Source organism: Eulemur rufifrons, chromosome 16, assembly GCF_041146395.1.
Source record: "Eulemur rufifrons isolate Redbay chromosome 16, OSU_ERuf_1, whole genome shotgun sequence".
NCBI lineage: Eukaryota > Metazoa > Chordata > Mammalia > Primates > Lemuridae > Eulemur > Eulemur rufifrons.
In genome coordinates this window covers 77,611,969-77,635,000 of record NC_090998.1, presented here as the reverse complement: position 1 = coordinate 77,635,000, position 23,032 = coordinate 77,611,969, and the positions used below count along the sequence as shown (strand labels likewise).

At 34.1% G+C, this 23,032-nt stretch overlaps 1 protein-coding gene across 7 annotated transcripts in view; it reads right to left on the bottom strand.

Annotated features, from left to right (window-relative positions):
* The window catches only part of SCYL2 (SCY1 like pseudokinase 2), a 58,517-nt gene that overhangs the window by 13,553 nt on the left and 21,932 nt on the right, over nucleotides 1-23,032 (bottom strand). For 3 of the 7 annotated variants that reach the window (XM_069489799.1, XM_069489800.1, XM_069489798.1), the window contains 10 exons: nucleotides 19,164-19,308; nucleotides 14,589-14,738; nucleotides 13,134-13,355; nucleotides 12,292-12,408; nucleotides 11,574-11,699; nucleotides 8,810-8,986; nucleotides 7,021-7,032; nucleotides 6,787-6,909; nucleotides 3,379-3,492; nucleotides 594-726 (listed from right to left, as the gene is read on the bottom strand). In XM_069489799.1, coding sequence (XP_069345900.1) covers nucleotides 594-726; nucleotides 3,379-3,492; nucleotides 6,787-6,909; nucleotides 7,021-7,032; nucleotides 8,810-8,986; nucleotides 11,574-11,699; nucleotides 12,292-12,408; nucleotides 13,134-13,355; nucleotides 14,589-14,738; nucleotides 19,164-19,308 — 1,319 coding nt within the window. Of the gene's footprint in view, nucleotides 1-593; nucleotides 727-3,378; nucleotides 3,493-6,786; nucleotides 6,910-7,020; nucleotides 7,033-8,809; nucleotides 8,987-11,573; nucleotides 11,700-12,291; nucleotides 12,409-13,133; nucleotides 13,356-14,588; nucleotides 14,739-19,163; nucleotides 19,309-20,666; nucleotides 20,798-23,032 lie in introns of all 7 variants that reach the window. The other 4 variants (XM_069489802.1, XM_069489803.1, XM_069489801.1 and 1 more) reach the window with 2 other exon arrangements.

The following is a 23,032-nucleotide window of genomic DNA, read 5'->3' as shown; positions in this document are numbered from 1 at the left end:
TAAGGTTAATATGCTTTATCAGCACATCACTTAGCAATGAAATATACTAGTTAAGATTTATACATATTAAAAAACTGGCTCTGCCACTTATCAGTTATATGATCTTCATTCACTTATTTCACCTCTCTGAGCCTGTTTCCTGGCTGTAAAACAAAAATAATAGTACCCATCCACCTCCTTGGATTTGGGGGAGGACAAAATAGGATAATGCAGAGAAAATACTTTGCCTCTTACAAAAGTGAGCGCCAAATAAACAGTAGGTACTACTACTAAGACCAGTATCAGCATTTCAAGTAGCTTTGTTTGCCTCTCTTACTTTGTACCATTTTATGGGGAAAACACTATGCTATCATGAAATCTGTGAAGGTAGGATTCCCAAATATCTTATTGCTTTGTAAATGTCAAGGCTCTACTACTTTTGCTAAAATTAACACGAAGAGCAAAGTTATATTATGGCATTTATGCCATCATTCTTCAGTTACTGAATGCTATATACATGAAAGGAGAGTACAATGGTGTTACAAATTGGAAAATTTATTTGCATGACTATAAAACGATAAAGTAGCATCAAATGACATTAAGTTTTCAGCTACCTAAAATTCCCATGAGGACCGCAGGTTCCTTGGATGGAATCTGTTGTAAGAAGGGTAGGATATCATCAAGTACAAACCACTTATCCAAGTATTCCAAAATCTTTCCTAAGCACACCAATGAATTCACACGAACCTATTAAAAGAGGTAAATTGCATTAGTCATTTAAAGTCTTCACAATCTAAAACAAAATATTTAAGTGTAAATTTAAGCTTCATATAGACATGTATGTTAAAATCTCAAGAACAAAAGTAGGTTTAGAAACTCTTACCCCTTATTAATATAGCAAATTCATTTATTACTAGTATCCCTGACTCATTTCAGAGAAGAATTTATGATTGCTTTGTCAGATCAACAGTCAGCTAAAGACTTCAATTTTTTAACATTTTAGATAATGTGATTAGGACTGAGAAGCTCTTACTATATGTTATGTTTACTAAGGGGGACATTTGAGTTATAAAATGAATTCTCCCCACAAAGTGATCCATTTCATTCGGATTCTAGTATTTTACTCTAACTTGGGTTCAATTCGTCTTAAATGACATATTTTAACAACATGTGAAGAGTAACTATATATTTGTTTTCTATTTCTAAATATATCTTTAAAACAGTTACTAAGACCTGACATGTAGAAGCTCTTATTGAAATTCTACATTCACCTGACTTTTTTGATAAATATGTCACACCCTAGTTTTCAGCTGAAATTTCTTAAGATAAAGTACCTTTAAAGCAGGATAAATCTCCAGCTTTCAAAAAAAAAGTAACTAAGAAAAGCAGAAAATAATTTGGTTGGTTAAAAAAGCATCATATTTTTTCAGGAAAAATGGAAAAAAATTTCATTTCTGAAAAATAATGTAAAATAGTTTTCTGAAATTCAAATATAAAAGATATGTGAAAGCTTAACTTTGTACTCAGAATCAGCTTTATAAAAGAAATTTCTGGATTCTATGGGGATTTATATATTTTAACAGAAACTGAAAATGCCAGTTTAGTTTTATTTACTTTTATGACATATAAAATATTAGTCATTAAGTCATGAATAAATAGAGCTCTTGGAGAATTTTACCTAATGGTGCAGAATTTATTTATTAATTTTTTTACTTTTCAGGGAACAGTATTAAGATATAATTCTAATTCATGATTCAGGAATTTCCTAGTTAGAATTTTTAAAGCTTAGAGATATGGGTCTATGAATACAATTCAGGAACTCATATTTGCCACACTGAGGGTAGGCAGAAGCACTATACAAAATGCACTTAAATAATGATACATAATATACAAATCCATTCCAGAGCTACTGTTCTCAATACATTCCTTAAAGCTCCTTATAATAACATGCCTTTACGGGCCAGCTGGCATCCTTAAAAAGAGATATAAACACCCCCAGGCATTAATGCAGATCATTTAAGCATCCATGCTTCCCATTTCTGCATATCCCTGCATACATACCCAGAAGTAGACTAGAACTTGCACCTTGAGAAAATGTTATGTTAAAATAAATTGATGCTGCCACAAAATAAGATAGGATTATAAGATCTTTTAAAAGGCATTTTGAAAACTGAATTTTAAGCTGTATATTACTATAACCTATTTTGAAAATTCAATCATAAAATTAGAGAATTTAAGAGAAAAGAACTCATAATATTTCAAATCCCGTTAATGATCACCAAGAAAGAGACCTGATTAGAGAGGTACAGTGACTTCTCAAGGCCACAGAGGTAGTTAGTAACAAAATAAGAATAAGAACTCAAGGTTCTTGAGGAACCTTGAGGAAAGGAATTTCATGCCATGCTTGTTCATTTTCAGTAATAATGATTTCTTTTTCCTACCTTGGTGCTAGAATGCCTATTTCAGAGCCTTTTCCACCAGAAAACATGAACTAAAATGAATTAGGTGTCTTAAGGTAAAATCATGTCATTTAAATCACTTTTGCCTATAAGTCTATTAAGCTACTAATATTTACTTCTATTTAAATTCACATTCCATCAGATAAAGATGAATGGTATCTCCAAAGAGATTTACAAAATGCTTTACAAAATGAAAATTTAATAAAATGCCCATTATCAAATATAAAAACTATTCACATAAAGAACTGATCAAAGAAGGAACATTTCTCCCTTTTTTCTAAAGCTGGTATTTAAGGAGAATAGTCGATGGTACCTCTATAATGAAGTATCAATGTGATAAACATTATTAAACTCAGAGAAAAGGTTGAGGACATTTACTGCTTTCAATATGAGATAATAAGAACTATATTATTTATTCTACCTTCCTTGACTAACAAGCACCTTAATGTTAAAATTTTATATTTAAAGGAAGCAACCATCTTGGTTCTACATTTTCAATACAACTATTTTCCTCACTTGTATTTATGTTAACTTATTTTACTCTTTACCTTTTTTTGAAAGTGGGGAATGAGAAACTTAGAAATAGCTGACTAAAAATAAAGGCACTTTATAGAAGGAAGCAATTAAAAAAAATTTTAGGCTTATATACTAAGTTAAAACTAACAAACTAGAGTTAAAGCAGAAAAGAATCAAGAAAAAATAATCACTCAACTTTTCTACTTAAGCTCTCAAGGGTAGGGGATAGGGAGTTAGGGTTAGGGATGCAATACTACAAATTATATATCAGAGAAAACTATAGCTCACTTTTATAGTACTATATATAGGTTACCTATAGACAAGATGAAATATACAATCTATAAAGGGTTACTAAACAATAAGGAAATGATTTTAAACCACTGACAAGTGAAAGAAAAACAAAAATTAATGTGCAATTACTTACAGCAAGAGAAGACGTTTGTAGACAGGCATTTTTAATTCTTGGGATCAAAGCATTTTTCATGGATGGGTAGTCTATAAGATTTGCAAAGGTTGGAATGATGTTTAGACAGAGCTCCTATTAAGAAAATAAATTAGATCAATCTTAGAGAAAGACTCTCCCATCCTTTCTCTCACATATTAAAAAAAATTGGCATTTGTGTGGCTAAATGGTCATACAGTTTGAAATAACTTTCACATGTGTTATTTGGTCCTTTCAACAACTCTTTGAAAAATGAATAGTTATAATCACTTTTTAGTTCTAAAAATGAGGAAAAAGGCTCAGAAGACCTTACTCAAAGTTGTACTAGATTATAATAACTAGCATATACTATCAATACTCTTGGCCTCATTCCTAATCTCTTTCCCTGATAACACAAATCCTCATTTATTTTTAAAAATAGGAACACATAAGTTTTGCTATCTTTCACAATGTATGAAGTTATTTAAAAAATTCCTCTTATGTGATTTCTTAGCTCTTACATATATCCATGTGATAGAATATAATACAAATATTTTTTAAAACAAATTTTAAAAGACTTTAATAATACTGATGAGAAAATGTAATAGGACACTATTAGATAATCCCAATTTTTATATATTCTTTAGTCTTTTTTCCTAAGCCTAGAGAAAGACATTTGTATATGTACATGTGTCTGTCTCCAGGCTTAAGAAAAAAAGACTAGAAGGATGTATCTGGAAATGTTAACTGTGATCATCTCTGAGAGAGGATTTTAATTTTCTTTATATTTTTAAGTGCTTCCAAATTCTGAAACTTAAAAGCAAGCATAACTCATAGAAACAGGAAAAAGTTATTTAAAATATTCTTGGTAACTAATGTGCCACACTATAAATGATTTTAACTGGGAAATCTGAATGGGGATAACAGTGGAAAAGGGAAGGATGATTGGGGGTTGGGGAATTAAATGAGGAAAGGAAAAGAAGAAGAGATGGCTTGAGAACTGGCTACAGTACATACATCTCAGATACCTTATAAGGACAGAATGATCCTTGTTGCAAAGCATAGGAGAAGGGATTACTGAGGAAAATAGAAGTACAGATGTGTATCAGGGAAGGAGCTATTGACAACATCAGGTAAACTTTAAGACATTTATAGTTAGCAGATAGAAATAAACTAACTACTAAGAATCTGTTATCAAAATACTGGCATATATTTTATTGGCCTTAACTTATTCCCAGATTTCCAAAAGGCAGATGTAAGAGAATTATATGTTTGTATCAACTCAGAACTATAATAATTAAGTGGGTGATATAATTTGTGGATAAGAAATACAAGCTACATTTAAGGGACCACTTGCCATAGATGGGAGAGATTGAGAATGGGCAAGGGTTAGTAGTCAGTGAGACACTACGCTCCTATTACCAGAGGGTGTCTTCTTAGGGAAGATCAGCCTTAAAGACAGAGAGAGAAAGAGAAAAGAGACTTCCAGCAAAAGACTCCTAACATTTGTATTACTAAAAAGCAACTAGAAAGTGCTATGCTATATAATCAAACTCAGAGCAGGCGGTTACAAAGAGGCAAATTTTAAATTATGTCTAAATCACTTATCTAAGGGGGCAGGGAGCTCTCTCCCTAGGAAGAGACAGGATGCAAAACTTAAGAGATTGAAAAAAAACAAAACAAAAAACCTCAAGGAAGTCTAATTAGCAAATTCTTAGGAACTTCTGCTTATTTTATACTTTCTCTCTATGATGGGCAATGGTAAGAGATAATGAACATAGTTTCTATGTTTTATTTAAAGGGTAAATAATTTCCAAAAACTGTGCCAGATATATACTTTCATAATGCCTCTTTGTAAAGAACCTACCTTGTCCAAACCTCCTTCTACCTTTCCGAATGTTTTTCAGAACCATCTCTAGCCTCTTAAATATTCCTAACAAAACTATACTTTTTAAAGCTTCAAATAAAAAATGAATTTCAGAAGTTATTTTCTAGCCTTCTACTTGCATAAAGCTTGAAGAAAAGATTCTTGTTTCTTCCCTGCTCTAGGATTCTTCCAATTATTTAGATATCCTTTGACTCTTACCAAGCAATGTGGAAACTAGTTAATTTGGTGACTAAAGACAGATTCAATGATATCAGAAATGCCAGTTTCTAAAACTTAGCAAAGTTGCACAAATCAATTTGAATTATATATTTACTATTTGAATAAAATACTGGCTAAGACTCGTTGGCTGAACTAACTATAAAGAAAAATGGCCTTTCACGTCACTTAACCTCATCCCACTCCTCCTTAATCTCACTGAACATAAAACCAGCTTGGCTACACAGGGCCTATGGGAATGTTTCAGGAGGCAATAATTCATAACTCCTTTAGAGGGTCTAAAAAGTAGTGGTGAGTATGCCTTCCCCACTCATCCCATGTCATGTAGACAAAGGCAGCATATCCTCACCTTTAAGAAGGCATAACCTAATTATAAGGAAAAAATTTTACCGTCAATCTCACAGCCTTGACTAAACAAAAGAACTTAGTAGATAAAGGCTGAAATGAGTCAAAAAAGTGATCTTAAATGTGTGGTATTAAGTTCACATTAAAAAGTTTTAGCAAATAACAGTTAAAAATTAAAATTCTACGTTTTTTAAATTAAAATTTCTATACTGTCAAAGAGACTATAAACTTTTAAATATAAAACCATTTGTGCAGTGAGATGTTCTTAACATAAGTATACATTTTCCAGAAAAACCTGAATTACAATTTTAATAGTAATCCAGAATGTTTTTTGAGACAGAACACTCACAGAACCAAAATTTTAATAGCAGAGACTACAGAACTAACAGTTTGGCAAGGTCTGTGGTGTTTTAAGATGGCCTTCATGGGACAAAAGTATGACTACAAATGCATTAAGGATGGTCACACTAAATTACCATCTGCTTTTCCATCTACTTGCTAAATAAATTAGCTTTACTGAAGAAGGCATAGCATTTCTAAATAGAAACTGAGTTACCAAGATTGCAAGAAAATTATGAGTATGGGAAATACCTACTCAATATTTTCATAAGAAAAAGGCACGTATATCTTTGAAATTTTTGTTCATAATTATCTATTTAGAAAGAAGCAAAAAGAAGGTGGTATACAATAATGCAAACTATAATAAATCAAACCTTCTTCCATAATAGTACATTTCTGATTGAAAGCAACACATCTACTTCATAATACAGGTATTTATCAACTGATTCTTTAGTTAGGATTGAATACATTTTAGTAACAGTATATCAATAATGTAATTCAATAAATATATTTACTATTGAGTTTTAAATAAAATATTTTATGACTTAACCCAAAATATACTTTACTTCTTTCTTCTGCTTTAAAAATGAAAATCATCATTAAAGAAAAATGAATAATTGTACCTGGATCTGAATGGAAGGAGCTTCTAGTGCTCTGTAAACCATTGGTAGGACACTGTTCTTTATCTCATCAGGAGGGGTTTTGGTTAGTAGCAAATCCATTTTTTGTAAGAAAATTAACAAAATCTGTTTAGAAAAGGGAAACAATGTATTAAAATCTAGAATCTGTAAGAGATTCAATACATGCCAAAATTTAAAGTTTCCTCAAAAGAATAAGTTACATATTCTGACACTCACCATGTTGCTAGCCTGAAGGCATGGAAGACAAAAACATACAAATCAAGTCTCTTACATTTCTAGAGGCACAATATTTAACATTTGCTTTCAATTTAAACATTCAAACACTAATTTCCTAATTTTCAGGTATCTACAGTAACACATCATTCTCCCACAAATACCAACTATCTGGAAAGCTGAAAAAAATAAAAAGACTGAGGATATCATAGTAAAATGTCCCAAAGACGTAAATTCTATCACTTGGCTTCTATGAAGTTCAAGAGAAGAAGAGAAGGTACAGAAATGAGAAGGACTGTAAGGAAAAATTCTAGAAAGAAACATTTTTGTTCATCCCTGATCATTTTTTCACCTATCTGCTTCTACCTACTTAAATTATAAGGAACACACTATCCCTCCTATTTATACACAGTAGTTAGTTTTGCCAAGGCCTATAGTCCCAGCTATTCAAGAGGCTGCAGTGAGAGGAATGCTTGAGCCCAAGAGTTCAAGTCCAGCCTGGGCAACATAACAAGACCCTGTCTCTTAAAAAAAAAAAAAAAAAAGAAAGAAAAGAAAAGAAAATTTCAGAAAGAATTTTTAACTGGACAACTAAGGAAAAAAACAATACCAAAGAATGGAGGCAAATAAAAATTTAGATTATAGGTTCCCTAGGATATCATCTTGACAGATGCATCACTTAGGGCACATGTGGATCTACCAACTTTCTCTCCTGACACCTTGACCATTTTGGGGGAACCCTGCTTCAAAGCCAACAGCTCCCTCACTTGCTCTTTCCCTAGACCACAGGAACTCTCACCTTACCACCACAGATTTCCTTCTATTCCCATCTCTTCCAGGGAAGGACTACAAAGAGTCACAAAACCATCAGATTAGATAGTTAATAGTTTAGTAATAAGCTACTGCCATACAGTGGCAGAAACATGTAATAATATTTACTATGTACCAGAAAATTTCATTTAATCTCAACAACCTCATTCATTTTAGAAAGAAAAAATAGAAGCTTTAAGATAGTAAAGACTTCTCCAAATCATACTTCTAGTAAGGAGATAAGCCCAGATTCAAGCCCAGGTATGTGACTCCACTGCTCTTAAATCCAAGACTATCTTGAATCTGGCAAATAAATACTGTAATAGAGTCTACATCAGAGACTGAAAACTTTTTTCATTTACAATATATACAAACATTATTTCCATAGGGCTGTAAGCATTTTCCACTTCTAGTGAAAATATTTATTAGCAATAAAATAAAGAGAAACAAATGGCACCAATCATCTACAAATTAAAGACCCAAATAACAAAACAAACAAAAACACTTAAAACTACAGTATAAAAATAAATCTTTCCCAAACCTATAACTTTCAGTAAATTCAATGTGAACAACACATGCAAAATTACATTGCAATTTATTTTCTGAGACAGTAACTCATGGAAAGCCATAGGCATTTACCTTCAAAGTTTAATTTTTTTTTTTTTTTTTAATAGAGGCAGAGTCTCACTGTGTTGTCCAGACTGGTTTTGAATTCCTGGCCTCAAGCAATTCACCCACCTCAGCCTTCCAAGTAGTTGAGATTACAGGCATGAGCCACTTTGCCAGGCTTGCAAAATTCAACAAGAATTTTAGGAATGGTGCACTTCAAACATATGCAAAATGGCCTTCTGACAACTGGAAAAGAAAGTCTCATATACTCACCTTAATTTTTAAAAACTCATATATTCATTCCTTTTCTTTTCAGTGATGGGTTTCATTATGAATGATAGTACATGAATACATAAAGATACCTACAACATACCTGGATTGGCTCCTGCTGTTTAAATACAGGGCCAAGTTCAGGTAGAATTAATTTGACATATTCTTCTTTGGTGCATTCCTCAGCAATCAGTAGAACATTAGGCAAAACAAAAGGTACCATGTCAGGGTTTACAAATTCTGAAGTCAAACAAGGCAAAATTCTCTGCACGATGACACGCTGAAAGGCAAAAATGTTTTTATGAAACTAAAATTTATTTCTTTAGTATTAAAGTCTTAAAACATCCAGTCCCTTTAGGTAAGGTAACCATATAATTTATGGTTAAAATTCGTATACTTTTGAAAGTAAAATGAGATGCTACTGCTAATTATGCCAGGAAGAATGGCATAAATTAGGAAGGTCATGGGTAAAGGGGACATAGGGTCACCCTGCCTATAAGAAACCTTCCCTGATTAGTTTTCACTGATATGTTTGTTTTTCACCTTAACTTCTGCATTACTTATGATTCACGCCATACAACTTAAACAGTGTCCTATATTGCTAGTTGTTGTTTCATGCAGGTTAGCTCTACCCACACTTACTGTAAGGGCCTTGAGAGCAGGGACAGTATTTTATGCTTCCTCTCCTCTTTACTCTCCATAGAATCTAAGTAAAGGGCTACACAAATAGTAGACAACCAATGACTACCTCAAGGCATTTAATAACCAAGCTCCCAAAGCCACAGATAAAGAAAAGGTCCTAAGGGAAGCAAGAGAAAAGAAAAAAATAACATATAAAGGAGCTCTAATACGTCTGGCAGCAGAGTTCTCAGTGGAAACCTTACAGCCCAGGGGAGAGTGGCATGACATTTTCAAAGTGCTGAAGGAAAAAACCTTAACCCTAGAATATTATATTCTGCAAAAATGCCATTCAAATATGAAGGTGAAATAAAGACCTTCCCAGACAAACAAAAGATGACGGATTTCATCAACACCAGACCTGTCCTACAAGAAATGCTAAAAAGGAGTTCTTCAATCTAAAAGGACAGACTTTAGTGAACCATAAGAAACCATCTGAAGGTATACAACTCACTGGTTACAGTAAGTATACAAATACGGAATACTCTATTGCCATGATTGTGGTGTATAAACCACTCACATCTTGAGTAGGAAGACTAAAAGACAAACTTATCAAAAATAACAATAACTTTCTGAATGATAATATTAAAAATATGGATAGAAACAACAAAAAGATAAAAAGCGAGGGGGAGATGGAGTTAAAGGGTAGAATTTCTGTTAGATTTCTCTGTACTTGTTTGCTTGTAAGCAGAGTTGTCATATATTTAAAATAATTGTTTATAAAATGTTTCTTGCAAGCCTCATACATAGTAACTTTAAATCAAAAAACCTAAAACAGATACACAAAATATAAAAACCAAGAAATTATAATAAAACCCACTACTAGAAAAATCATTTTTAACAAAGGAAGAAAAGGTGATAAGAAAGAAAGGACCACAAAACAACCAAAAATCAAATAATAACATGGCAGTGATAAGTCCTGTAACACCGAATATGAATGGACTAAACTCTCCAATCAAAAGACATGGAGTGGCTGAATGGATTAAAAAAACAAGAGCCAACTCTATGTTGTCTGCAAGAAACCCACTTCACCTATAAAGACACAGATAGAGTGAAAATAAAGGGACGGAAAAAGATATTCCACGCAAATGGAAACCATAAAAGAGCAGAAGTAGCAATACTTCTATCAGATAAAATAAATTTCAAGGTGAAAACTGTATGAAGAGACAAAGTAGGTCATTACATAATGATAAAGGGATCAATTAAGCAAGAGGATGTAACTATTCTAAATATATATGTACCCAATACTGGAAATCAAAACTTTAATGAGATATCATCTCACCCCAGTTAAAATGGCTTTTATCAAAGAGACGGGCAATAATGAATGCTGGTGAAGATATGGAGAAAGAGGAACCCCTGCACACTGTTGCTGAGAATGTAAATTAGTGTAATCACTATGGAGAATAGTGTGAAGGTTCCTCAAAAAACTAAAAACAGAACTACCACATGACCCAGCAATCCCACTGCTGGGTATATATCCAAAGGAGGGGAATTCAGTACATTGAAAAGGTATTTGCACTCCTATATTTTTTGCAGTTCTATTGCAGTTCTATAGCAGTGCTATTCACAATAGCCAAGATTCAAAATCAACCCAAATGTCCATCAACAGATGAACAGATAAAGAAATTGTGGTACATATATAACAAAGGTATATTATTCAGCAACAAAAAAAGAATGAAATCCTGGCATTTGCAACAACACGAATGGAACCGGAGAACATTATGTTAAGGGAAATAAGCCAAGCACAGAAAGACAAATCTCCCATGTTCTCATTTATATGTGGGAGCTAAATATTAAAAACAATTGATCTCACAGAGACAGAGAGTAGAATGATGGTTATCAGAGGCTGGGAAGGGTAGTATGGAAGATGAGGATAAAGTGGGGATGGTAAATGGGTGCAAAAATATAGTTAGGTAGAATGCATAATATTTGATAGCACAACAAAGTAACTATAATCAACAATAAGTTAGGATACACTTTATAATAACTAAAAGAGTGGAACTGGAATGTTCCTAACACAAAGAAATGACAAATGCCTTGGGTGAGGGGTACCCTAATTGCCTGTACGATTTGATTAATTCACATTGTATGCCTATATCAAAACATCACATTTACCCTATAAAGATATACAACTGTTTTGTGTACATAATAATTAAAAAAAAAAAAAAAGAAACTGATCAACAACAAACCTTGGGCAGTTTTGGTAGAACCTTTGGCAGTCCTTTGAAAAACTGTGATTTCTGAAGGTTATCTCTTTGGAATAAGGTATCAAAATATTGTAGTGTTACTGCACCAACATCATCAAAGAAGGGAATCTAAAAATATGAAAATAAAGTATTTTGATAAATAGTAAGCTGAAAGTACTTCTCATGCCTGAAACTGCCAAAATATGGTGAAAAAATATTCAGAAACATTTAGGAAAATGCTGAAGACCACTTTAATAGAAATTCTAATTATAAATCTCACAATAATAATAAATTATTTTTCTTTTTGGGTTCAAATCTTCAGAATCAGTACCTGTGAGTTGGCTGAATAGTAACTTTTTTTTACATTATGTCTAAAATATTGAAAGATCAAATAAAATATCTTGAAGGTACAAAGAATATCAGTTATCTATTAAAATTCATGCTCATATAAGTGAAATAGAGAGGTATGAATTCTCTGGCAGCCCAGAACATCTGCATACTTGTGACTGTTAGGACTCTATGTGAAATCTTGATTTTCTATCAAAGGAATTTGTACATAAATTATTTAGTTAAGATCAAAGGAAGCTGAATATTTAGTACATTCAAGAATACAAAGGTTGTCTGGGAACTATATCTGACTAAATCTTGCTTCAGAAGAACTTAATCTACTTTAACTCATTTTTTGTCCCTCCACTTAAGGCAGAAATCCAGGTGTACTCACCTTTGTCATTTGATCTGCATCTGGTCTGACAGTTGGAGTTACATTTAACAGTAGTTTTACGTGTTCACGGACTTCCTCAGGTACATTTGCAAGTGAACTAGATCCCAAACGACTCAACTATTCAAGAGAGTAAAAACATTAAATATGAGTATAAAATATTCAAAAAGATACATTAGTAGTCTATTTAAGAATTTTTTTTTTTCCCTTGGAGAAAGGGTCTTCCTCTGTTGCTCGGGCTAGTATATAGTAGTGTCATCATAGCTCACTGCAATCTCAAACTCCTGGGCTAAAGCCATCCGCCTTGCCTCAGCCTCCCAAGCAGCTGGGACTATAGGCATGCACTACTACGTCCAGCTAATTTTTCTATTTTTTGTAGAGATGGGGTCTTGCTCTTGCTCAGGCTGGTCTCAAACTCCGGACCTTAAGCAATCCTCCTGCCTCAGCCTCCCACAGTGCTAGGATTACAGGTGTGAACTACTCCACCCAGCCATATTTAAGAAAACTTTTAAAAATTTACTCAGTATATTTGTAGATTAAACAAATTGCTAATTCTACTGCTGCAAGACAATTAAAACATTTATCTTTAATATGTGAAATTGTTTCTATTCCTAAAATAAAATGCCCAGGATTTACATTCACACTAAACGCCACAATTAAAATTAATGTAGTAGCAAACTTTAACTAGTCCACATTAGTCATAGAATTACTTATATTAAATTGATTTTATGCAAACGTAAAATGAGACATACCTCATTTACAGAATTTTCTGAACACATTTTAGAAAAAAATCAAAGAAACATTTAACAAACTTTTAATGCAAGCAAATATGTATAGACAAATACCTGATCCAACTGCCTACTGAAACTCTTGTAAATATCTTGTTTGTTGACTTCAAATATAGGTTTCCCTTTATTAAATACAGCATACATAACAGTTCCTAAAGAATACATATCACTGGCTGTTTCACAGCTTACGGAAAGTATGTATTCAGGAGCCAAATATTCAGGATTTGGAAGACACAATGATGGTAAATTTGGGTCCCATTCTTTACAAGGAAACTTAGGCTATAATAAAACAGAAAAGCAAATACACAGATTAAATATTTCAAATTAAAGCAAACCACTATCAAGCAGTAGTCCTCTATCTTTAAATCTGTACTCATATAAGTAAAAATGTCACCACCATACTGTCAATCCTAAAATTCTCAAATCCTCCAAATCTGAAAAGTGCATGCAACAAATCTAGAGATAAAAATTTGCATATCTTTGAGATTATTGGCGTATCTTCCAGAAAACAAATTACCACTGTAAAATGCAGTGTGAATATGAGAACGTCTGGCTCATGTTTTGTGACACACAGGTTTCAAGTTTTATGGGCTCAGACTTGTTTGAATCCTTCTTCTTTAGCTATATGCTTTAGTTAAAGGTTCAAAAGATTGTAGTAAGGATTAAACAAATGTGTAGAAGTTGGGCCCAGTACAGTGCCTGACCCACAGTCTGTATTTAACTACTTCTAATTCTTTCTAATTACCTTAAAAATGGTTGCTTACATTACAAATCTATCTTAGGTCAAATCATGGTCCCATAACAACTATATTCAGTAAAACCTAAAACATAAGGTGCCATATCACAAATTCTATGCCATAAGGACCCAATCAACACAAAACATAATTGATCTAATGCAATGTTTCTCTAAGTATGAATAAGCAGGTATTCTAATTGCTAAGAAACAGGTGCTCTGAAAACAGAAAGACTGAGTTAAAATCCTGGCTCTAACCACTTACCACGTACTTACCAGTACCTAAGTTTAGGCAGGTTATTTATTCCATGAGCCTATCTTACTGATCTATATTATTCCAATACCTCACTAAGTTATTGTGAGGATTACACATAAAAAGTGTTTGGAAAAGTGCTTCAATAAATATAGCTATTGCTATCATCGATATTGTTTTTATTATGCCCCCAAAGAAGAATCCATGGTCCAGTAAATTGAGAAAACACTGCTAGAGATTCACAATGTATGTTAGCGTATTTGACATTCTGAGGGGGAAAAAACCCTATTTAACCTAAGAGTTGTCAAATTTATTTAACTCTGGTATACTTTTCTCACTACTGTGGTATTAATGAGCTAAAGAATACTCTTAGGTACAATAAATACTAGAAATTTTCTATAAAGCTGTAGGACATACCATTGTACCATAAAGCCTATTTCTTACTCATTTGCCAGGCTTATAAATTCCAGATGCAATAACAAACTTTCTTCGCTTTACAAAATTAGAAGAATAAAACCTTCATTACCTCTTGTTCAGAAGGATTGGCTGATGATACACAAAAATCAAAACCCATTATTTTCCAGGCTCCACTTTTATTCAAAATAATATTTTCTGGAGTAATGTTTCCATGAACCATTTTCACACTGCTATGCAAAAATGACAATCCTTCAGAAACCTGCAAAGGAAAAAAACAGAAACTCCTTTCAACTGCAATAAAATGTTTCATAAAAATCATTATAATTATTGCTGCTTCTACCAATAAAAGAGTTTTGCATGTCAGCTCACAACAAAATTTCACCAAAAATGCAAAAGTATAAATATTCTCAATTGCCAGGACAATCTACTCAGTAAGAAAAATCCAGTTATGAAACCAGAGTACAACTATTTATTAAGTTCTTTTTATGCACATAAGAAGAAGTAAAGATAAAGCACCCTTTGATGTCCAAATTTATTCAGTTCCTGAGTTTGAAAAATGAAGGAATCTTTGATTCTTGAGTTACAGATAGTGAATATTAGACTTTTATATACTTATACTTCATACTGAAATTCAATTTTTCTGAATAGTACTGTACTCAGTTTTCAAATATTCAACTAATGCTCACTTATTCTCACATTGGATTAATATTTGTTAATTTTTACATTTATGCCTGAGATTACTATGGAATTTGTCAACTAAAGCTGAAGGTTGTATTTTCAAGTAATCGATTTTGGCAAACTAATGCTCCCTGACTTATAGGACACCAAACTCCCTGGTTTTCTTCAAATTCCACTGGTCACTGCTTTTTGGTCTACTTTGCTGGTTCCTTCTCATCTCCCCAACCTCCTGGACTTAAAGTTTAGACCTCTGCAATTTCCCATCTACTCTCACTTTCTCAGTTCTCACAGCTTTGTGTATCATCCATATGCTGATTATTCCCAATATTTCCGGCCTGGGCTTCTGTTCTAAAGTCCAGACTTGATCATCTGACTGCCTTCTTGACTTCTCGCCCCTTAACTGTCTTATATGCATCTCAGTCTTATAGGCATCCAAAACTGATCTTCCTCTGGAATTCAATTCTCTCCTCATGTAGTCTTTCCTGTATCAGTTAATGGCCATTTCATTTTTCTAGTTGCTTAAGATAAAAACCTTTGAGTTATCTTGTATTCCTCTATTTTTCTTACATAGCAAATCCTGACACCTCCAATGTTAAAATTTACTTAGATTTGATCCTATCTTACCACCTTCTCTACCCAGGACCATAATTATCTCTGGCCTGGATTACTGTAACAGCCACCTGTCTCATCTCTCTGCTTCTGCCCTTACCTTTCTACATAGTTTAACTCTCAATACTGCAGCTAGAGTAATTCTGTCAAAATATAACCCAGATCAGGTCACTTCCTGCTCAAAATCCTCCAAAGGCTTCCCCTTTCTCTCAGAGTAAAACCCAAAGTAGTTCGCTGGCTTCAAGGCGTAAGTGGACCTGGCCACCCACCTATTAGCTCTTTGATCTTACCTCCTACTACTATCTTTTGTTTACCCCTCTCTCCCACGTCAGATATTTCACTATTCCTTGAACATGTCATGCATGATCCTGTCTCAAGAACTTTGTACTTATTGTTCTCTCTGCCTAGATCTTTCTTTCCCCAGGTATCTATATGGCTTGCTTCTTTGCCTTTTCTAGGTCTTTACTCGACTGTTCTGTTTTCAGTGAGATTATTTCCTGACTACCCCATTTGAAAGTGCAAATCCCCTTTCTCTCCCATCCAAACCATCCCACTTTCCCCTCGTCTCTTTCCTCCACAGCACTTATCACAACCTAGGGTACTATATATTTACTTATTTTACTTTTTTCTCCACATGAGAATGTAAGTTCCAAAAGGCAGGAAATTTTGTCTGTTTTGTTTATGGCTTTACTTTGAGCACCTAGAACTGTGGCGCATATATAGGTGTCAATAGTATCTGCCTCATCAACAAACAAATATGAGAATGAATCCTTTAAAAATATCCCTGCTTAGACCTTTCAACATGAAGGCAAGTCAACAGAAAAGAGTGTAGGAGTATTATTTGAGAAGATGTTTGGGTTCCTACCCCACTTGATCACTTACTAGCTAGTAAAGAGAATGACAAGATAAGCCACAGAATAGGAGAAAATACTTGTAAATTATGTGTCTGACAAAAGACTTGTCCACAATAAATATATAAGGAAATCTCAAAACTCAATAATAAGAAAACAGAAAGTAGGCAAAATATCTGAACAGACATTTCACCAAAAATGATATTCAGATGGTAAAGAAACATATGAAAAGGCGCTCAATATCATTATTCATCAAGGAAATTCAAATTAAAACTACAATGATGGCCGGGCGCGGTGGCTCACGCCTGTAATCCTAGCACTCTGGGAGGCCGAGGTGGGCGGATCGTTTGAGCTCAGGAGTTAGAGACCAGCCTGAGCAAGAGCGAGACCCCATCTCTACTAAAAATAGAAAGAAATTATATGGACAGCTAAAAATATATATAGAAAAAATTAGCCGGGCATGGTGGCGCATGCCTGTAGTCCCAGCTACTCGGGAGGCTGAGACAGGAGGATCGCTTGAGCTCAGGAGTTTGAGGTTGCTGTGAGCTAGGCTGACGCCACAGCACTCACTCTAGCCTGGGCAACAGAGTGAGACTCTGTCTCAAAAAAAAAAAAAAAAAAAAAAACTACAATGAGATACCACTGCACACGTTAGGACAGGTAAGCATCCTCCTGATTATGAAAGGTTTTGTTAAACATCTGAAAGAGCTTGGACTGTCTCCTGGAAGCAGTGAGATGCTTTTGAAGGGTTTAAGTAGGACAGTGAAATGATCAGTGAATGTATTGGATTATAAAAAATTCCTTATAATTATTTGGTAGCTTAATGAAGTTGAGTTATAATCAGTCGATCACATTTAATCTGTGAGTACATGCAATATACTGCTGATCATCATCAGGCTGTACCAGATTTTTACCTTGAAGAGTTAATATCAAGAGTCAGCATTTACTGAGCACTTACTATGTGCCAGGCTCTGTTTAACCACAACATGCATTATGTTATTTAATCCCCTGTAATAAGGATTCTGTTCATCTCCATTTTGCCACAGAGGACCAAAGAGGTTAAATAACTAGTTCAGTGTTAGAAGGCTGGTAAATGGCTAGTCTGGAGTTTGGACTCTGTCATTCTGACTCCAGAATCTTTATCCTTAACTGCTGACTTGACCACTTCTCCAGAAAGCTGAAGAAATAAGCCTAGAAGATTTTTATTCCTTGTTTTGCACAGATATGGAGACACCAGTACCACAGTTCCAGTCTTCTGATTCAGGAGTACCAGTTTCTGTTCTTGGCCCTCTGAATCCAATCTGCCATCACATCTTAAAGGTCCTGCTTTCTAAATATATACAAATCTGAAACTTCATTCCCACTGTTTTCCAAATCAGAACACTGCCATCTCTTACATCCTAATTGGCCTACCTGGCTCCTGACTTGTCCCACCCCAGTCTGTTCTCTGCTCTGTTGCCAGAGCCATTAGTTTAAACACACAAATATGATTACGTTGCTCCCTTGGCTAAAATTCTTCAATATCTGCTCATCGCTCCTAGGGCAAAATTTACTCTTTACCATGTTTGTAGTAGATTTCCTCAGTCTGACCACTGCTTACTTCTCTAGCCTCACTTCTGATTATTCCCTCTTCTTCCTGCCCTGAAACTTTTCTATTCTACTCATACAGTCCCTTCTGGATCTTTCTCTTATTCCATTTTGTAAATTAAATCCTACCCAAAAGAAAGAAAGAAGCCAGACCAAAAAAGAACACATACCATATGATTCCATTTATAAAATTCTAGCAAATGCAAATTGATCCAGTGATAGAAAGCAGGTCAGTGAATGCCTAGGATGAGGGACATGGAGATGGCAAGCAGCAGCAGGGAGAGATTACAAGGGGTATGAGGAAGCTTTTGGGGATGATGGATATGTGCATTATCTTGATCATGGTAATAGTTTCACAGGTATACATAACATCAAACATAAAACTATATACTTTGAATATGTGCAAGTTTATTGTATACCAATTATACTTTAATAAAGTTGTTAAAAATATAAATGAAATGATGCCTGTTCCCAAGAAGCTTAGAGTCTACTATATAAATTTACTCTATGAAGCTGAAGATATTATTTTGGTAAGCAGGAAAAGGAAAATCCTAAAAACTGGGCATTTATGAAAAGGTTAACAATACCTCTTGATACCTACTAAATAATTTCCTTAGAGATGTAATTTTCAATTTTTATTACTTTATTTTTATTTCAATTTAATGTTTTCTCTATGAAATGCATTCACATGGTTTAAAATACAAAAGAATCAAAAGGAACCCACTCCATCCACCAGTAAGTGCCCCTCGCCAAAGGTTACCAATGTTATCAGTTTCATATATTTAAAATATAATTTAAGCCTAACAATAAATTGTAGAAAAAAAATTCTAGAACATAGAAATTACTGACAAGAACCAAAGGTTTACATAAAGTATTTTTACATGACTAATAAGTCTGCAATAGCCAAAAAAAATTTTAAAGGAAAAAACTGTTTTTACATGCTGAATAAAAATACATACCTGAAGCAAGCCATATTTGGTTTCTACATCATAAAGTTTATAATCCTTAATGTCTGGAGATACAGGGGAAGGCAGGTTTTCCCAGTTACCAAGAACGTTGGCTAAACTTGCAAAAACTGGTTCCGTACAAAATGCCAAGCAATCCCTGTTTTAAAAAAGAAGAACTCATTTACTATCAATTTTTTACACATCATCAAAATCAAATATACCTAAGATATCAGTGGTCCTATTAAACTATCAACAAGAAGGTAGACTATTTTAGATTTATTAATTTTAACATAAATATAATACACTTAAACCAACAAGGTCAGGAGGTTTTGTATATGAATTGTACTGGATAAAACACTCAGTCTTTTAAACTAAATGCTGTGACAGATGTGATACACTTTTTAAAACTTAAGAAGTCTGGAAATAGGCTGAGTGCAGTGGCTTGCACCTGTAATCCTAGCATTCTGGGAGGCTGAGGCGGGAGGATAGCTTGAACTCAGGAGTTCAGACACCAGCCTGAGCAAGAGCGAGACTCTGTCTCTACTAAAAATAGAAAAATTAGCTGGATGAGGTGGCCCACGCCTGTAGTCCCAGCTACTCGGGAGGCTGGGCCAAGAGGATCACTTGAGCCCAGGAGTTTGAGGTTGCAGTGAGCTATGATGACACTACTGCACTCTACCCAGTGCAACAGAGCGATATCCTGTCTCCCAAAAAAAAAAAAAAGTCAGGAAATAAAACATTACTTCAACTGTGCTTTTTCAAATGACTGATATTCTTTATGGAAAACTAATGAAATAATTTAAAACAATTACATTATACAAGCAAGAGGAGTCAAGAAGGAAGCCAGGGCATAGCTCCAGGTCCCTGCTCTCACTTCAGTCTAAGCAGCTTTGCTTTTATCTAGTTTATAAATCATCTTGAAAGGTATCACAGTTTTTAATTTTTTAAATTATTATTCTGATGTATAGGAAGATTTAAAAATTCAGAAAATGTTAAATATTAATATTCAGTAGTCTTACAAAGTAATGATCAAGAGCTCAGGCTTTGAGGACAGGCAGATATCCAACTTCAAGTCCAAGAATCCCTATTTCCTGCCTTCGTGACACTGGACACTACTGCTCCAAGCCTTACTTTGCCTATTTGTAAAATGGTGGTAATAGATCCACCTTGAAGGATTATTGTGAAGATGAAATGAGATAATCATGCAAAATACATAGCCAACTGTCCAGCATGCATGCTCAACAAATACTACTGCTATTATAATTACCAAGCACTGAGGCTCAGTAAAGGGTAGTAAAGTCCTAAGATTTTTAGATCTTGGGCTTCAGGCTCTGGCAATGAAGGCCCACAAGTTAGTGCAGTAACAAAGCTTCCGTGCCTATACAGTAATTGTTTAATAGCAAGTATGCTCTATGCTGTTTCATCTGACGACAATATCTAAATACCTTCTCTTCTGTCTCAAACCCATTTTTCAAATGAAAGTTCAATACATATAAGAAATAAAGACAGAGCTGCTGAGGTTGCAGGAGAGAAAGCGTCACATTGTCCTGCCTACTCAGTCATCATCAAGGATGCTACCTTGTTCTTTACTCCCAACACTCAGTTCAATAGCACAGTGGACACTGGGCATTCTTTGTTGAACTGTACTGGAAGAAAACTGCTCAAACACTCATAAATCTTTTCTATAGCTTCCTATGATTCCTAAGACTCATACATTTTAGCAACTTTTATTTTTTTTCTCTCTATCTTGACCCAAAAATCATCCTTGGTCTTGTCAACATACATATGATTACGCTTCAAGCTCTAAGCTTTACGATCTTTCATAAATATTCATTTCCATTATCATTACAGTCACATATCACGAGGGCTATATTCTCTCAAGGACCACTAACCACCTTCCCCAACCATAGCTACTTACCAGTCATCTACTCCTACCCTTTTACAACCTCCACCAACTTAGTTTCCCAGTATTTTATTCAACAAATTCAGACCCAATTATACTTGATTCTTTTCTTTCTTCCACTACCTCAACAATAAACTATCACCTTTATTATGCTTTACTGAGCAAATCCTTAATCCTGTAATATGGATCACATGTTTCTTTTACTCTCTTGCTTATATCATAAGCTGATGGAAAAAACAGAAAACCCACATCCTTTATACAGTGTAAAGTCAATGAAGTATACTTTAACCTTGCTCTATTTTTCAACATTCAAGAACATTAATTCATAACCCTCTTATTTAATTCCTTATTCCGTGGCCCCCTTTATCTACCGCTTACCTTATTAGACCACTTCCTACTTCAAAAAAATATATGTTCATCTAACACGAATGACCTCATTTGCCCTAAACTTCTCCTGAATATATTACTGATTCCTCAACCACCCTCCTTGGAGTTTTTCACTCACATAGTATCTTCTCTGCTGGGCCTCTTTGTATTTGTTTCCTAGCTTCCAAACTGCCATCCTACCAAAATTATTGAATGTCACTAACAAACTCTAATTAGTCAATGTAATGGATTCTTCTCTGTCCCTATTTTCTTTTTATTCTGTGGTTCTCAGTATTAGTGTGCCCTTTTTTCTCTCCTTTGGCTTCCATGACATGCTGCCAATTCTCCTGCCATATGACATTATTCCTCTGTTTCTTTCCCTGTTTCCCTGACTCTTCTTTTCCCTACATTTCAAGGTTCTTTCCTTTATGCATGTTCTTGAAAAACTCATTTTTTTTTCATGATTTTAATTACTGCCTCTATGTTACCCCCATATACATCACCAACTCTAGGCTCTCATCTGGATAACTCCTTCTGTAGTACATTTCCTTTGGGTAATTCTGACATCCCAATATTATTAATTTATTAAAAACTGGAAGTTATCTTTTCCTTCCCTAAAGTGTCCCTATTTCTATCAATGATACTAGAATTTTTACAACCTAACATTTAAGATCTCTTAAAGTAATCTTTGAATTGTCTCTCTTCATGACTGCCAATAAATTCCTGGAGTTCTATAATACTTAAAGCACTATAAAAGAAGCTGCAGGGACAAAGAAAAGTATAACACATGGTCCTTCTTCCCTCAAGAGACTTAAATGTAATTATGAGATGTAAGAAATGTAGATACAACTTAAGATAACATGGATGAGTAGGATTCTAATAGGTAACACTTGCAGATACTTATAGAAAACACTCCAGAGGAAAGAGTACCAGCAAATATGGAGTTAGGAAAACACAGGACAAGTGTGGTTAAAAAAAAAAAAAAAAAAAAATTAGTCCACTTTGGGATACAGGATTCATAATAACAAGTATTACGTAAGAGACAGAGACTACAGTGTTCTGGGTTTATTCATGAAAAGAAAGGCAACAAAAAATATATTTTTTTATATTTTTTATTTTTTAAAGGCTGGTCAAGTGAAGCACAAAAAAATATTTTTATGATAAGAGACATATGAGCCAACCGGGTGCAGTGGTATGTGCTGGCAGTCTCACATACTTGGGAGGCTGAGGTGAGGGGATTCCTCAAGCTCAGGAGTTGGAGACCAGCCTGGGCAACATAGCAAGATCCCAACTCAAAAATATAAACTATTAATAATCATATTTTTTAAAAAAGAGACATATGAGCATATTCTAGAGCAAGCACAGCATGGTATAATAAATGAAAAAAATGGATACAGGAATCAGGGTGACAGAATGAATCCTACCCAGCTCTGCCACTTAAAACCATACAGTTTAAGTAATGTCTCTGATCCTCTGTTTCCTATATCATTATGAGAATTAGATGAGTTAAACAATATAAAACATTTAGCATAGTTTTTCACATAGTAAATGTTTGTCATTTTTATTTTAGGTTGGAAAAAAAGGATCTTATGCCTTTGGGGAGTAAGGGGGT